The sequence below is a fragment of the Juglans microcarpa x Juglans regia genome, chromosome 3D (assembly GCF_004785595.1).
Source record: "Juglans microcarpa x Juglans regia isolate MS1-56 chromosome 3D, Jm3101_v1.0, whole genome shotgun sequence".
Lineage (NCBI taxonomy): Eukaryota > Viridiplantae > Streptophyta > Magnoliopsida > Fagales > Juglandaceae > Juglans > Juglans microcarpa x Juglans regia.
The window spans coordinates 6,496,963-6,513,780 of NC_054598.1; the positions used below are offsets into that span (position 1 = coordinate 6,496,963).

At 32.6% G+C, this 16,818-nt stretch overlaps 1 protein-coding gene across 1 annotated transcript; it reads right to left on the minus strand.

Moving 5' to 3' along the window:
• Positions 1-1,371: 1,371 nt before the first annotated feature.
• LOC121255553 (translation initiation factor IF3-1, mitochondrial) lies at positions 1,372-6,829 on the minus strand. Its single transcript, XM_041155917.1, has 8 exons — positions 6,493-6,829; positions 6,054-6,141; positions 5,316-5,383; positions 4,756-4,854; positions 4,530-4,586; positions 3,833-3,901; positions 2,724-2,786; positions 1,372-2,617 (listed from the first exon to the last, which is right to left on the minus strand). The coding sequence occupies exons 1-8, from the start codon at positions 6,700-6,702 to the stop codon at positions 1,580-1,582; spliced, it is 1,692 nt and encodes a 563-aa protein (XP_041011851.1). The 5' UTR covers positions 6,703-6,829; the 3' UTR covers positions 1,372-1,579.
• Positions 6,830-16,818: the final 9,989 nt, after the last annotated feature.

Consider the following 16,818-nt stretch of genomic DNA (forward strand, 5'->3'; position numbering starts at 1 on the left):
GTGACACGTGAGCTTTATATTGTTGGACTGGGTTTGTTACCTTTTGGGCCGGTTATGGGCTCAATCTTTTATCAACATCTCTATTTGCAGTCACTTTTACTTATTTTTTATATACTCCATTAATATAATTGCCTACATCATTTTTTTTTAAGAGGACTGCTAAAGAGACTAATATCACAAAAGAATCACACACACTAATTGTCATATTAGTAATGTGTCACGTCTTCTTTTTTTTTTTTTTCCTTGTTTTCTCCTTTTCTCCCCCTCCACGTGCCTCCCCTCCTCCCCATTTTTCTCTCTTTCTCCCCCTTTCTCTCATCGCTAGCATTGTTTGCCTTCTCGGGATGGTTCTCGACCACCATAAACAGCCAAAAGACAAGCCATCAACTCAGATCCTACCACCCCAACCACTTAGCGGTGCGCGGTCGACCATGCACACAGTGTGCCAAATGTGATCCCCGACCACCAATGTGCACGGCGAGTTGTCGTGAGCTCTATGCCGACAGTGCCGCTTAGACTATCAATGTCTTCTGCCCACCCTGAGGTAGTCCTCGACCACCATGGTCGGTGCAGAGATAGGGCAAGGGTAACGACACAGGAGAGGGGGAACAAAACAAAACAAAAAGTGGAGACTAGCAGTGTACCACATCAATATATGGGATCTCTTTGTGGGATTTTTTTTGTCTATAGTGTTTTCTTTTTTTAATATAAAATAACTATTTTAACCAATTATATTAGTGAAGTGCACAAGAAGTATGCAAAGGTAACTTTATATAGCAAAGCTCATCCTTGATCGGATATTAATCAGTTTCAAATATGAGCAATGCTAGATACAGTCATGGGTTATACAAGCACCATACATTCATTTTAAAAAAGTGTAGTCCACTATTAAAAATTTAATTTTTTCATATTTGTCCTATATTTATTCAATTTTTTTCAATATGAGTGTTCAACAATCACGCACTTTATAACTCAAGTATCATTTCTCATTAGAGAAATATAAAAATTTTATTTTTAAGCTGCTGGGTAGAACACGCATAAGAAATTACTTACATGATATAATTTAATTTAAAAAATAAATTTTAAATTTTATAAATAAAATCTTACTATGTGAATGGTGTGATCTACTGCCAAAATAGAATAACTCAAGAAATAAACACAAATAAATTTAAATCAATATTTACAGCTGATTTGCTGACAAAACAAGTAAATACCATGCAAACACGTCAAAAATACTGCAGACCTTGACAAGAGAGGCATCCAAATCAACACCATTCACTTACATCACTTCTAAACTCATTTATGAAAGAAAAAATTCAGACAAATTCAATAGTACACCACCGGTATAAATAAAAGCACCGACGGGAAGAATTATTGAACAATTACATATTTTGTTATTTATCCCGTACATCAGGACATGAATTGTGTCGGGTCCAGGCAAATGTAAGTTTGTAGCTCATCAAAAAGACAAAAATCATGTTGAGTTCATCCCAGGGTGATAAGTAATCATCCTCACCAAAACTTACGGAAACATAGTCAGTTTCAATTATCAATATAACGTATACACTATTTCTGCACCTCAGTTTGGCTTAGATGTCTGGTTTGTCATCGCATTCGAGTTTTCTCGACTAAATACTCCCCATCCCTTCGTCCCACCCTTGTCAAGGTCTGGCCTTTGGGTGTCACCAGGATTTAAATTGGACAAGTTCGTATTTGGTGATACCCCTCCTGTGCCCGGATTCCTTAAGGAATCATGAAGATTTCCTTCCCTTTTCCCTTGAACTTCTGCACCTGCAACTCGCCTCCCAGGAGCATTTGGAGCACTAAAAATGCCATAACCGGGTGCTGTGGCATTGGGAGTGCCAGGGGGACTTGGTTCTCGCTTGGGCATGCTATTTAGATGAAGCTTTGAGTTTCTGAATTCAGAAGCATCAATGCTGACTTTACTGCTTTCTGGTATTGCTGGAGAGAAATTCGCATCCAGTGGGGGCTGCCTTCTTTGATTTGGAAATTGGAGGTCTGGCCTCATTGAGTCTCTCATCTCTGGACCCCTATTATCAACTTGTCTTGGTGATGGAAACTGATTCCTTGGCTCACTTCTTTTGTACCTATTTTGCCCTTGTGGGGAGGATGGTACTTGATTTGTTTGCATAAACTCAGGTGGTGGAGCAGAGCGCAAAGTGTCTGAAATATTAATATCTGACAAAGGAGAGGCAGTTTTTTGAGCAGTTCTCAATTGTTTATCGGTAGAACCCAAAGTTGCACCATTCACATCACCACCAAACTGGAACACTTTGTCAAAGTCATCAGTAGCACCATCCACTGACCAGCAATTCTTATCATCTTCAAGATTTTTATCTTTAGGCAGGTCTTCATCAGAAAAGTTACCTTCCTCAGTTTCTGATTCAGCAGAACTAAGTTCTTCAATGGGATCAATGGAATTAACAGCTCCTGGTGCAGTGGTAACCATCTGAACCTTGGCATTTTTATCCCCTACAACCTTCGATTTTTTCCCACCTCCTTTCTTGGATGGGCCAAATTTAACGTGCCTCACTATCACATGTGCCTCTGTTTCTCTCACTGATGGTCCACTTTCCACAATTGATACATCTTCAATCTGCAGATGGTTGTCCATAATTAATAGAGTGGGGAAAAAAAAAGATTGGACAGTCATGATTCAAGCATAATACCATGAGTAAAAGATCAAAATAATTTGGCAATACCAAAGCAGAGAGACGAGATAACAATCCTCCCAAGTCCTGATCTTCTTTACCCATGGCCCTGCACTGTTTCATATCCACACAAAAAAATTAACAATCCAAGCACATATGGTTAGTGTGATAACCTCGGTAAAAGAACTTTAAGGACATACACATAAACCACAAGGTTTGGTAAAATTTTGTAAAACAAGAAAACTTTTTCGGCAAATATAGAAATAAAAGGAGTTTTTGTGAGCTTATCTACATATACTAAAATGAATAATCTCAGAATTGAACCTAGTTATAGTAGTATTGGCTCCTTATTTCTCTTTTTTTCTTTCCTTCTTTTTAATAGCCATTGTCACAGAATTTATTGCAAGCTTGAAAAACAATTAGTTTCAAACTTCCCCAGGCTGCCCCCCCAATATTGCCTTCTCTTAAAGTTGATTCACCCTGTTCGTGCATTTACAATTACCATGCACCTATTTATTTTAAATTTTCTGATTTCTATTAGAGCACAGAATACAGGACTTCCTAGAATTATCTGATGATCCGTCGATATACCCAAAAAATGGGCACAAAAGGATCAGATATTAGTCCCTCCTAATGCATGCAACTCAGAGAAGCTCTCAAATTAAAGATAAGGGGGTATGTACATCAGCATGCAACATAGATAACACCCAAGTAGCAACGTTATACCAAAAAAATCAGAGCATCAACAGATACATGCTGGAAAACAACACTTGGGGTGGGTTCAATTCGCAACCCCCCCCCCCCCCCCCCCCCCCCCCCCCCCCCCAAAAAAAAAAAAAAAAAAAAAGATAAATAACAAAAAGATAAAAATAAGCAGGAAGAGAAGATCTAAAGTTGACATGAAACCGCAGAAAGGTAGTGCAATCTGGACCCATCCCTAGGAGGTAAACCCCAGACACACGACCCACCTGCAAAAACGTGTATCAGGGAACTCCTGGCGCAGAATCGAATCCCAGATGTCCAAGTCTACAGCTCATCCCAAGGCCGCCCTTTCACCATTAGGCTGCACCTTGATGGGTCATCTAAAACTTTTTTTGTTTTTGATAGGTACATGTGATCTAACTAATCAAAGAATCATTTAAAGATAGAAAAGAAAGTACCTTGACCCGGAAACCACGCTCCATCAATCTTTTAATTTGCTCTGCTTTCATCTTTAAGTCCTTTAACTCCTGAAAAGAGTAGCAGGTATGTTCTAACGTCAGTGTTTCCCCTCACTCATTTCAAATGTTAACTCTCAATCTATCTTTGACCTAATTCATAATATTTTTGTATGAGTTTTTACATTTCAGGAGTGAGTACATCTATCAGGCTTCTAGCACCAACAGACTAAACGGAACAATTTTATTTTTTTTAGGTAAGTAGAATAAAAGGAACAATTCAAATGTAAAAATGGATCCCAGAGATCCCTGTAGAACAAGCCAAAAACACACTAACAGATGATGTGACAAAGTGCTCAAACATCAATTGACATACCAAGTGAAGAGAATTTAATGGTCTCTTTTCTAGGTTTTAGTGTCCATATTGTTATTGATTTTCAAGCCCTTTTAACAGATTCGATGCAAGGTTTGCCTGTGAGGTTAAGGGGAAAGACTCGAGATCTACTGCCCATAGTGCATGTGGGTTCAAACCCCACAGCCTGCAAGTTGGTAAATTTTCAATTTGGCTATCTTGTACACACCTTGTGTGCCTGAACGTGCCTTTTGCATTGTTTAATGAAACTGGATAAGATAAGTTCAAGGAAATACCAATCTATGGTGGGAGCAAAATAGGTAGCAGGTTTTCAAAGAAAGAACTTACTGTTTTCCCTGAAAAGCGAACTTCTTTGCAGTCTCCTTTTCGCAAAGTCACATCAGACTGCAGTGCATCCAAAAAATTAAATTCTTCGTTGTCTCCTTTCGAGGTAATAAGCGTAGCAGGATCTCATAATATAACTTATTTGAGTCTTTAAAATAAATCCAAAATAACAAAGTAGTGGTTTTCATCAATATAGAACGCTAAGGCACAAATCCACAATATAATTTACCTTGGTTTTAGCACGGTCTTTTTCCTTTAACTGTTGTTTGTACTTTTCTCTGTGGAAATCCATGAGTCTACAGACAGGTGGATCAGCATTTCTTTGAACCTGTATTTACATAACGCAATTGAGTCTCATAATGGAGCCAATCTACATTAAAATAGTTTATTATGCTGAAATTAAATTATTGAGCATCACAGGACTTTCTTGTTCTTTGAATTTTTTTAAATTAGAAGTATATCTTATATACTTCCTGTACTTGGGTAACCCTTCCTTTTTATTATTAATAAACCATATTTTACTTATCAAAAAAGCATCGAGCATCACAGAAAGTGACAGGGAGCTAAACTTCACAAGACTTATAACTCCACCTTCACCTCAAAGCTGGCCATATGCCCCAAACATCAGAGAGATAGGTCAACTACATCACTGGAAAGCTGAATTTTTCAATCATAAGCGAGTCCAAGTGGCAACCATTGAAATTTTTCAGTCAACACTCTGTTTTGGCGAGTATCACATTCATGAGTTCTCTCTACAAGTACCATGTCCAAAAAAATCAAATAACGTACCTCCACTAAATCAAGTTTGAGCTTCCTGGCACGTTCGAGTGCTTCATGCCTTGAGAGTTTTTCGTGCCCTGCCCATAAAGATGAATTCAGAATGACTCCTAACAAAAGTATACTACACTCTGACATAGCCCACAAAACACAGCATTGTGATTTTCCTCAAGGATTGTGTAGTATTTAGTTAATTCTTTTTATAACTAATCTTGTTAAAAGCACAGAGGGGCACAACCCCAAGTACACAAGAGTAGGAAACAACCAACGAGAGCGAATATGTTTAGCAGCTAGTTAAATGCAATGTACAAGTCTTAAGAGTCTCTCCAAATCGTTCCTCATGGGCAAATAGCTAGAAGCTTCTGAATGATAAGACCAGTGGTAACTTTCTTGTGATCAATTCATAGTGCGGCTTTTCATAGTATAATCTCTTTTCTTTTTCCCATAGACAGTGTAGCTTAAATTTGTATTGCCTGAGAAAGCATAGCCACAGCAGTGGATGAATGAATACTAATTATCATTCTCTTACAACTCCAAAAAGCCTATCCACAGTATTAGACACCGTCTATAATTCATAATGTAGCCATCGTTTCTTCCACAGGCATATCAAGTGTTAGAATGCAATGCTTTTGAACTTAATGTAGATCTCGGAAAAAACTAGATGTTCTTTTCGAGCATGTTTCCATAAGGAGACAACATGATGGGTGAGCCTGTAATATATTTATTGCAAAACACTTCCAACTGACATACCTTCCTCTGTCACAAGCCTAATAACTGATGCTATGATTTGTTCATTCAAACGCGGCCCACTCGTGTCCTTCTTTTCCTTCGGCTTTGCCTGGAAATTCAACAATACATCATGTCAATTGTCATACATTACCCAAGTCCTAATACCACCAGAAAAAGAAATTCTCGGCCAAAATTACTAGCAACTTACAACCTCATATAATTACCATCGATCTGCACTCATGACTACCCATCCCACAAAAAAATAACCAAAATAATAAAAAAAGAAAATAGTCCACAAATCACACTTACAACCCGAATAAAATCATGCATCTACAACTATCCATTACACAGCACCACAAAAAAAATAGCCCGATGATCACAAACTACACAAAACACAAATAAGCGAGTCATCAGACTATTCAGTGCCCAAATAATAAGCATATTACACCCAAGTTGTTACCTGAACTGGTGCAGCGAAAAACCTGACATTGTTGCAAAAGCTACTGGGTCCGACGTGATTTACCCAATATGGATTTTCCACGATACGTCGGTCGGTGTGCTTCGCGTTTGAATAGGTAGGAGCACCATTTGGGATGCCAACGTAATGTCTTTGAATATGATGTGAGAAGTGCTTTGGCTTGAAGCGGCTAATTCTACACCAAAATGCCATCTTTTTCTAGTAGAAGATATCAAACTGTTGCATGTTTTCACGAGAGAGACAGAGAGATTGGTGGAGGAGTATTTGCCAATTTGGATCCAAAACCCTAGCCAGGGTTTCAGTTCTTAAGTGATCAGTTTGCAGCGAGTGATGCGCATGCGCTTATAAGTTATACCGTTGAAAGCTCAGTTGTTCAACGCCTTTGATGTACGAACGGGCCGAAGGCGGACCAACTTCTGAGCCCATATTAATTAGGCCTAGGATTAGGGCTTATTCCCAAACCGGACTGAGTTTTCTTCTAAAAACCATAGTTGTTATATTTCTAGAACATAATCGCTTGTTTGTAAAAAATAAAAATAATAATTAATTAATTAAGTCCATTATTTTTTTTATTTTGACACGGTCAAGTTGAATCGATTGATGTAATGTATCCAGATTTTCGATGGCTAATTTAGATTAAAAATAAATACATATTTTGAGTATTGCTGAGTTCTTTAATATAGTGTCACTTTCAAAGGTTGTGTAGTCTGTAAAATTATAAGTTTAAAGAGTCGGGAGAAATTGTTTTATTAAACTATATTGTTCTTTAGAACCTCGTTTTCTATGCTGCCCATGATTTAAAGCACTTGATACTGTTTTTCTCCTTCTTTAACAGTAACGCTAGCAATGCTTGCTATTATTATTAATTTATTAATGACTCTGGAATGTCATCCTCCACGTACATAGTTATTAATACATAGTTATTAATCACATTATTTATCACACATTATTCTTGATAAACTTTAATACTATTTAACTAATTTAATAAAATATATAAATTTCATTATTTAATTATATTTTAACAAAAGAGGACAAGTTTGAGACATGGAAGACACTTTGTAATGGATTCCATTACAGTTACTAGCCATTGTTCGTATGGACCGGTTTTTTTTTTCCCGGCATGTAATGGCATGGAATTGGTCATCCCAATCTTTAAAAATATGTAACTTTTTAACTTTTAATTAATCACTTATCGCTTAAAATCTACATTGAATTAGTTATCACATTTTTTATAATAATAAAATATTATTATTTTGTATTATTTATATTTCTTTAATTAATTTTTATTTTTTATTTTATTTTCAAAATCTCCAATAACCTCCAACAATCATATTCATTTTCATTTTCACAATCCAACAATCTATAATATAATAATCTCATATGTACATAGATGGTAAAATCTCATATGTAAATAAAAATCGCATATGTATAATTCATAAAATTCTCATATTTATAATATAATAATCTCAAAATATAACAAAATAACATATGAGAAAATTGCATGAGCACAAGCATATAACAAAAAGGTAGAAGAAGAATAAGAGCCGCTGGAAGGGTGTCGAAATATAATAAAAATACATTTAGATTTATTACAGTACATTTCATATTTGAAAATAATGATAAAATTACTATAACTCATATTTTAGATTAAATTAGTTTGACTAATTTAATGTGGGCTAAATACGAATGATATTAGTTAAATTTAAAGATGAATAGGCATTTGACTAAGCTAGTGTCAATGTTCAAATTCGAATACCAAAGGCAGTTATTGGCTTGATTTTTATCTTTGTCGAATATTGGATTACCCACCCACCTATATTCGGAGGTCGGTACATATACTGGTATATGAGGCGCATGGGCGGAACCAATAACTTTTATATCGTGTGGCATGTTTATTTAAAATAAAAAATCATAAAAATATAACTATATATAAAATTAAATTTTAATAATTTGCTACATATACATAGAAATAAGATTTTAAAAAACACAACTTAATACATGTTTCAAATTTCTGACAATGTTTAAGGGAATATTAATCCATTATTATTTTTTAATGAAATATCTATAATTTATTTTCTTCATTGAAACTACCAAATTATACTTTAGAAGGTCATATTTCATTCTAATATGTAAGCTAGTTTATTAAATTTCATGCAAAATCTGTATATTTTTGTATCACATTAAGCATATAATGCTATAATTGAGATTTTAAATAAATTTTTTTTACTCAATGAAGTCTAGAGGATAAAACCTCTCAACTATTTTTCATATAAATCATCAAAATTAATTAATTTTTCTTTTATTTTTACTTTAGGTTCCATATTAAGGAGTCTAATATTATATAACAAAAAAGCTAGGAGATCCATATTTATAAGTTTGTTATTTTTCTTAAACTTAGTTTTAGTTTAGTTTTGGCGAGGCCACATAATTGAAAATAAATAATATATATAGTAATTATGTAAAATTTCGGGACTATAGGAAACAATTTGAAGAAATAAATTTCTAGGTATATTGATTAGAGAATATATGAGTATTGTAAATATTTTTTGGTGGGGGGTCATTTGCTATATTTGTAGAGTTATAAATAAAATATAAGATATATTTAAAAAAAAATTAAAAATATTTTGACTAAGCTGCATTTGGATATTGACCTGAGCTAAACTAAACTTAGTTCTTTATTAATAGTAGTGAGTTGAGTAGTGGAGTGAGTTATGTGGAGCCCATCTAAAATGAGTTTATATATGTTTGGATGTTAAAATGAATTTAGTACTATCTATGAAAAATTGAAAAAGGTTGTGGGTCTCACGTGTAAAGAGATTTTGAGTTGAAATGAGTTTGGTAATTTAAGGATTAGGTAATATGTTAGACTCAACTTAATACTAGATTGAACTGAGTTGATTTCAGCTGAATCTAGCAACCAAATGGGTTATGACCCCTCTTAATCATAACGTTGGTCTGCAGTTGATGAGGCGGGTACTGAATCTAAAATCTAGTACCATTAACCTAATTTTATTTTTAGAAAATAATATTTACAGTCATTATAAGGTATACAAATATCGTGTATTCTTTTTTTAAAAAAATAAATAAATATGAGACTCATTATCACGTGAAAAAACTATTTTTTAATAGCGAGTCACATCCAATTCAGATTATTCCAACTACCGTCTTGGTTTATGACTCGGTTTGGGCCAGACGGATAGACGGACCACATTACTCACCCCAATCCATATTGAAATATAGTAGGAACCCCATATTCGTATAGGATAAACAAAGATAATAGTTGCCTTCTAAACTTGCCCCACGAGATAAGCTAGTTCACGACTTGCCTTTCTATGGGTGCTACGTCGTACTATATCACTAATATTAAGGTTCGTTGCATGATTCCTCCCTTCGTTATACATTCATTAATTGGTTAATTTGTTGAATATTGAGAACTTACTTGATGGTCAATGTCACGATGCATGCTACAAATTACATGTGCATAGATAATTTAAATATGAATTACGAGGTAATTGGCATGGTTGCTTCTCTATAACTCCTCGTCATGTTGAAACCTTAAGAGAGGGAAATATAATAAGATACATACATACATACATATATGGACTCAGTACAATGAACTGTTTAACATCATGTCAATATCAATAGTATTGCACTAATGTTGAAAATTGAAACTGAATCTTCAAATCTTAACAAACCACGTAATTAATATTGTTTGAAAACGAATCAATGCATGCAATTAATATTGTTTTGTGGCGGGAAAGAAATAAACGTGCTGCTTTCATAAGTCGTCCATGATTCTAAAATCTATGAGAATTAATCTAAATTATAATTCGTTATTTTTTATATTTATCTTACTGCTTTTCTTATTATTTAATAAAAAAAAAGTTCATTTTTTAGATGTTTATCTATAGAGATTGAGTACTCTCTTTCTATTAAAGGTGAGGTTGAGTCTTTGTTTAGACAGAATGTTGTCTCTTGAATATTTATCTGCAGAGAGTATTAACAATAATGAAGACTAGACCAGTCACAAGCTTTGAATGTACTAGTTGATTTATAAGATAATGATTAATATGAGGATATCCATGTATTTATCTTATCATAGATGTAAAATTTTCTAATGAATGAATAATGACAGTTTTTTTTAAAAAAAAAAAATTGTTTTGGTTTGTTTTTTCAAATCCACTTGAAAGACTCCCCCTAATGCGCACGAAAGAGTCTTCGCTCTACCCCAGTCTGAAAGTCTATTCTATGTATAATGTATCATAACCTTTGAAGCCGCCCATCAATTTGAAAACTATAGACAAATTAAAGAATTTAATTGCGAGAAAACAAAAATAAATAATAATTTTATGAGGTTTATCCTTCGTCTCCAAATCAGATAGCATCTAAATAGATACCTCCTTCCCCAGATGATCTTTCATGCCGATAATATTGTTGACCTTGATTCATTTAAGAGTCCATGTATTTATTTGTTTATTATTTTTCCCAAGTGTATCCATGTATTAATTAATTAATTAATCGGCCATATGATTTTTCAAATCGGGTTCATTTTTGGAGTCTTCGTCGCATCTTTGCCCCGACTCTTCCATGCAGCTCGAGCCGCGAGATTCGATGTCGTGAATAACGTTTTTGTATAGTTTGACTCTCTTATCGTCTTTGATTCAAATATAAATAAGAAGCGGAGGAGAGATTTTATTAATTAGAAAATAACAAATAAAAAACTATTTTTTTCTCTTTTATTTGGTACTTTTTTTTTATACATTATTTGGTACCTTTTCAAAGATTATGGAACCCTCTTAGATATGTCTCCGATCACACTTGCATGTAGGGGTGGGTCGCACGCCGCTATGTCACCCCCATCTGTTTGAGTCTCACATTGTTAAAATATAATTATTGTATTATCTTGTATTTCTACATAAATGTTAGTCTACAAAATTAAGACAATCTAAAATATAATTCTAATGAATTTAAATATTTTTTATATATTTATAAATTTTAATTTATAATTTAAATTATGTTATGATTTGAGTAAAAAAAAAAATATTTTTAGATTCAATGGACCATGAATAGTATTAGCTTGGGCGGCGGCGGGGGGGAGGGATGAGGTGTTCGATCTCATCCCCGGCTCTCGGGAGCAGGGTGCGGTGTTGAAAAGCCTTTCCTGTATGGTGCGCGGGACGAGGTGTGAGAAATGGTCAAATTTAGAAGAGCTCCTTCATTCCAAGTCAAGGGTCAGGACTCAGGAGTCGATGTGATGTAATGCAAAGAAATATTTGACCAGAATGCAAAGACCCAAATTAATGGATTGCATATAACCCATTCCTTAAGACATGGAATCGAATTGTCAAAGGTATTTGTTCTCTTCGAATAATAATATATATATATATATAAATAAATCTTATTTTTTTATACACTAAACGCATTGCTAATGTGAGAGTTTTATTAAAAATTATCAAATTTTTAATTTTTTTTAAACTATAATGAGTCATATTATAAGTGGTGTTTTAACCTACCACTTATTTGTAGCAAAACTTATATATATATATATATACACATAATTAACACCCATATATATGCTCCACTTAAGGAAGGTCTTGACTAAGCTGTTCTATTTGTCCCTCTTTTTTATCTCCTTCAAACCATTATAAAAAATAATCCATTTATTAATACGCTAAATATTATGTAGATAGGGAAATATTTATATTTTTGTGATTTTTTATAGCAATAAATACTATATATTTATGAATATAATTAATAAATAACAAAATTTCTCACTATATTGGTCAATAATGACTGACTCATTAATTAGACCCTGTTTTTTGATGTATGAACAAGACCATATGAAAGGGGGGCCACTTTAGTTAATGCCTGATTGCTGCATAGACTAGACCAAGTACATTGTTTTTAACTGAGATATGAGTGCCAATAGATTGGTTCGAACGAACATTATCCATAATATTGTCGAATGTAGATCTTCCCCCGGTTGTTGGTTGTGATAAGGCGTAGCTAGCAAACATGATAGCGTTCATTTTCTTCTTATTTTTCAGCTCCGTAAAGGAAGGGAGGGAGCCCAGCTGCCCAATCATGGAGCTCTAGATTTATGGCATCTGTTGGTGATCAATGACCATGCACCACCGAATTCGTACGCATGAGCCATATTAATTGGCCAAAAGTCAGAGTCTATGATCTTAGGTCGTTTATGTGACAAGCAAACTTTAATATGCCGGCCAAGGAATTGATATATATATACATTAGTCATGCAGATATAAAATAATTATATAAAAATAAATTTATACAAATTTATATGATCTATTAAATCTATTTTATAATAAAATTATTTTGTATAATTTATGAAAAATGCTATAGATCTCTCCTAATTCTTTTATTTTTTGTACTTACTGATTAATAAATTATTTTTTTTAACAATGTTGTGAATTTAATAATATTTAAAAAATTGTATGAAAAAAATGTCAGAATACACTTTTTGGTACACATTATCGGACAATGTGTCGGTATGCCTAGCATGACCCGTAATCTATTTACAATTAAAATATTATATATATATATATATATAGACACACACATAGACACTAAGATATCACGATTCGTGATTCACGAATGCATTGAAACGAGACATGACATAGAATAAAACGCTTTAGACTGTAAAAAGGACGATGATAAAGTCAGATCATTATCATATAAAATACATGCATGCTTGGAAAAAAATATATTAATTATCTGCAACATTATTTCTTCATTTTTTTCAAAACCATGCAATAATTTTCTGCCTTATTTTTCCACTGGATTATCACCCTTTTTCATTATATTATATAGATGAGGGTTTGGGGAATAATGAAAAGACATGTCTTATTCGGTTCATGGTCACGCGGCATGCTTTAGGCCTCAAGAATGCTAGCTGATCAATAATGTCGACCACCTTTGCTCAGCCTGTATGCAGTTAACCATGAAAAAATACATCGAATCCAAGAGATTGAGATGTCCCTTTTACTATGATATCCAGAAGATTTAATAGAATTGTTAGGTAAAGAGACAAATCTCCCCTTCTGCCTGCCTTTTTTCCAGCTTTATCAGTCGGCCACTGTTTCGTTCCATGCCCATCATAAAATAATATTATAATTCTATACTATTTTGTATACAATAATGCAGCTACTTAAATAATTGAAAAAAAAAACTATGTATATTCGGGGGAGGCTTTAATTAATTTGGTCATTCTTTTATATATATATATATATATATATAATTCATAGATTTGTTGAATACTCGATCATGAATAACACGCGTGCACGTTTTGCCAACGGGGATTGATTTGAAGCGAAAGTAAATCACGAGCCTCTTCTATCTTTGCAGACTTATCCGACGCATGCATTTGTCCTTGTTTACATTCATCGTGAGAATCCAAAGCTTTTTATAGCTAGCGAAGTTGTGCATCTCCAACGTCGTCGTCATCGTGTTTCTATCTTCCCTGCAGTCTTCAGAGCCCATGGGGTTTTACAATAACTACGTACATTGGATGATTCACGTTTTTGTCTTTTTATTTAACTGGCCATCAACAGAAACGACAGTTGCATGAGGTCAAATAAAAAGACAGCCACTGGAGGGAGTGGCATTTGGCAATCTGTCATTTGTTCAGTTAAATAATTCGATCAAACAAGTGCTAAAGCCGAAGATAGCTATTGTTGCGAAACCGACCATCACAAACAAAATGAAAGCAAATACTAATAAAGTATCTATGTCGATACAAAATTAACGATTCGATAACGTATCCATGTTCATAGAACTTCAGATAGTTTTATTATGTCGGAGAATCACAATATATACTTTGGGATAAAATCTCGTTGTTTAGAATTGGGCTCGTTTGTTTTAATATATGAGATGAGATAAATTGAAATTAAAGTTAAAAATTGAATAAAATATTATTAGAATATATTTTTTTAATATTATTTTTATTTTAAAATTTAAAAAAGTTAAATTATTTATTTTATTTTGTATGTAAATTTAAAAAAATTATAATGACTATATGAGATGAGTTGTGAAAATAAACGAAACTTATAATCCTCATTATTAAGTACATATTTATACTGTTGCACGGCAGAAATATTAATTTTTACTTTTTTACGTTATTCGATCGAGTGAACTCTATTTGCTTAAGCAAACTCTCTGTTCAAGATTCGCTCGACTGAGCTTTCGAGTGAACTTTCTGCATTGTGCTTTCATGATTGCAAACAGTGTCAACAATTTTCCAACCCTGCGCTCCATGACACGAGTCTCATTTAAAATCCACTCAAAAAATCATAACATATCCTTGTCGAATCAAATCATCAATTTGGACCGACACACCAACAAAATCATATTCTACAAATCTAACAATTATTTTGATATACAAAAATTATATTCATCATTTCTATGCCACACACCACACTTAATTTTTTATTTTTTTCTTATCAAATGTGTCGTGTTTAGATGATGAGTATAATAATTTATTTAATTTAACAAGAATAAAAAAAATCAAATATAATGTATGATATAAGAAAGATAAATATAAAAGTTCTTTTATATGTGCGTTTGGACTAGTCTACTTTGATAGATCTTGATCTCCACCCACACCCTTCTCTGCCGACATTAATTAACAATATTCATTCTAATTAAATGGTAAAGAAGGAAAGAAAAAGAGTATCGTATAAATAAATCAACATATCATCAAGCCCTTTATTCCAATTCTTCTCATTCTTTGCTGCTATTAAAACCACATCTGCCTCGCACTTGGGAACAGTAAACAACGTGGAAAAAGAAAAATAAGACTTCTGAACAGTGAAGGTACGTACTGCGATTCTTTTGCTTTCATATCAAACACATGTTGCAAGCTTATCCCCATACTCATCTCGGATTTTGTGGTTTATGGGATGAGTAAATGAGGGTATTTTCTTAAAATGATGTTAATTTTTATAAAATATTTTATAAAAATATTATTTATTTAAAATATAATATAAAATACTGTAAAAAATATTATATACAAATCATTTTTCTTATGGGATTGCATAACTAGCAGTATTGAAGTCTTTATGGGTACGTTTGGTTACCAAACTCACCTCAATTCATCTCAACTTATCATTATAACTTTTTGAAATCCTAATATAAAATATAATAAACAATTCAACTTTTTCAAATTTTAAAATAATAATAATATTAAAAAATAATATTCTAATAATATTTTATCATTACAACTCAACTCAACTCACTTCAATATCTACGCATACCCTCAATAAGTATGTAGTCAGCTTGGATATTGCAGATTCTCTCGGTAACACCTGTCATGAGTTGCTACAATTCTGGCCGAAGAACGTTAATATTTAATGGGTTAAGAGCACTAGCCATGAGCTCAACAAATTTTAGTTAAAATTTAATTAAGAAATTTATTTTTATAAATTTAACTAGCCACTTTTTAATATCATCAAATAACAGGCTGAACAAATCTTTCACTATTATAATAAAATATTGATTTAAAATTTTTCATTTATTTTAATTATAATTGTAATTTAAATATTTATTCGTTATTAAAAAACTATCTATTAATTTTCTAACCTTTATATTATTCTAATGATTATATTTCTTCAACGGATATATTTTTTTAACTTATATTTCTTCAATAGATATATTTATCCAATAGTTATATTTCTCTAACGACTATATTATTCCACTATAAAACATAATATTTTCTCAACAATTTTATTCACTTTAACTCAAGTGAATATTTTAGTCTAAAAAAATTATTTGGCTAGCTCATTTGGCTCAACAAATTTGTCTAGTAATTTAACTTGAAGTTAAAATCACAGTTGATTTGTTAAGCCAATTATAGCACATTATCTTACACTTTAACTATTCTTTAGTTATAATTTAGTTTTGTGGAGCCCATAACTGGTGCTCTAAGAGCATTGGCATTCAAATTAGTCAAAATTTGAGATTTTGGCTAAAATTAAAATTTTTGGAGAGGTTAATTAATATTAGATTAGTCATCTTAAAATCAAAATAATATTATAATATTCTATATTTTCATAATATATTTTTTAATTTTTTTATATTTTAAAAATTAAATTTTAACAAAATAAATTATTTATATTATATTTCAGAACTTTATTTATAAATTTTCATGAGCATGTCCACAAGCATTTGCAAGCATACAAGTCTTTTTTAACTGGACTTTTCTACTTCCGCACAATTTGTAGGATTCCAACGTTCATATCCATGATGAAAAAGAAAAAAAAAAATAAGAATTTGAAGATGAATAATGAC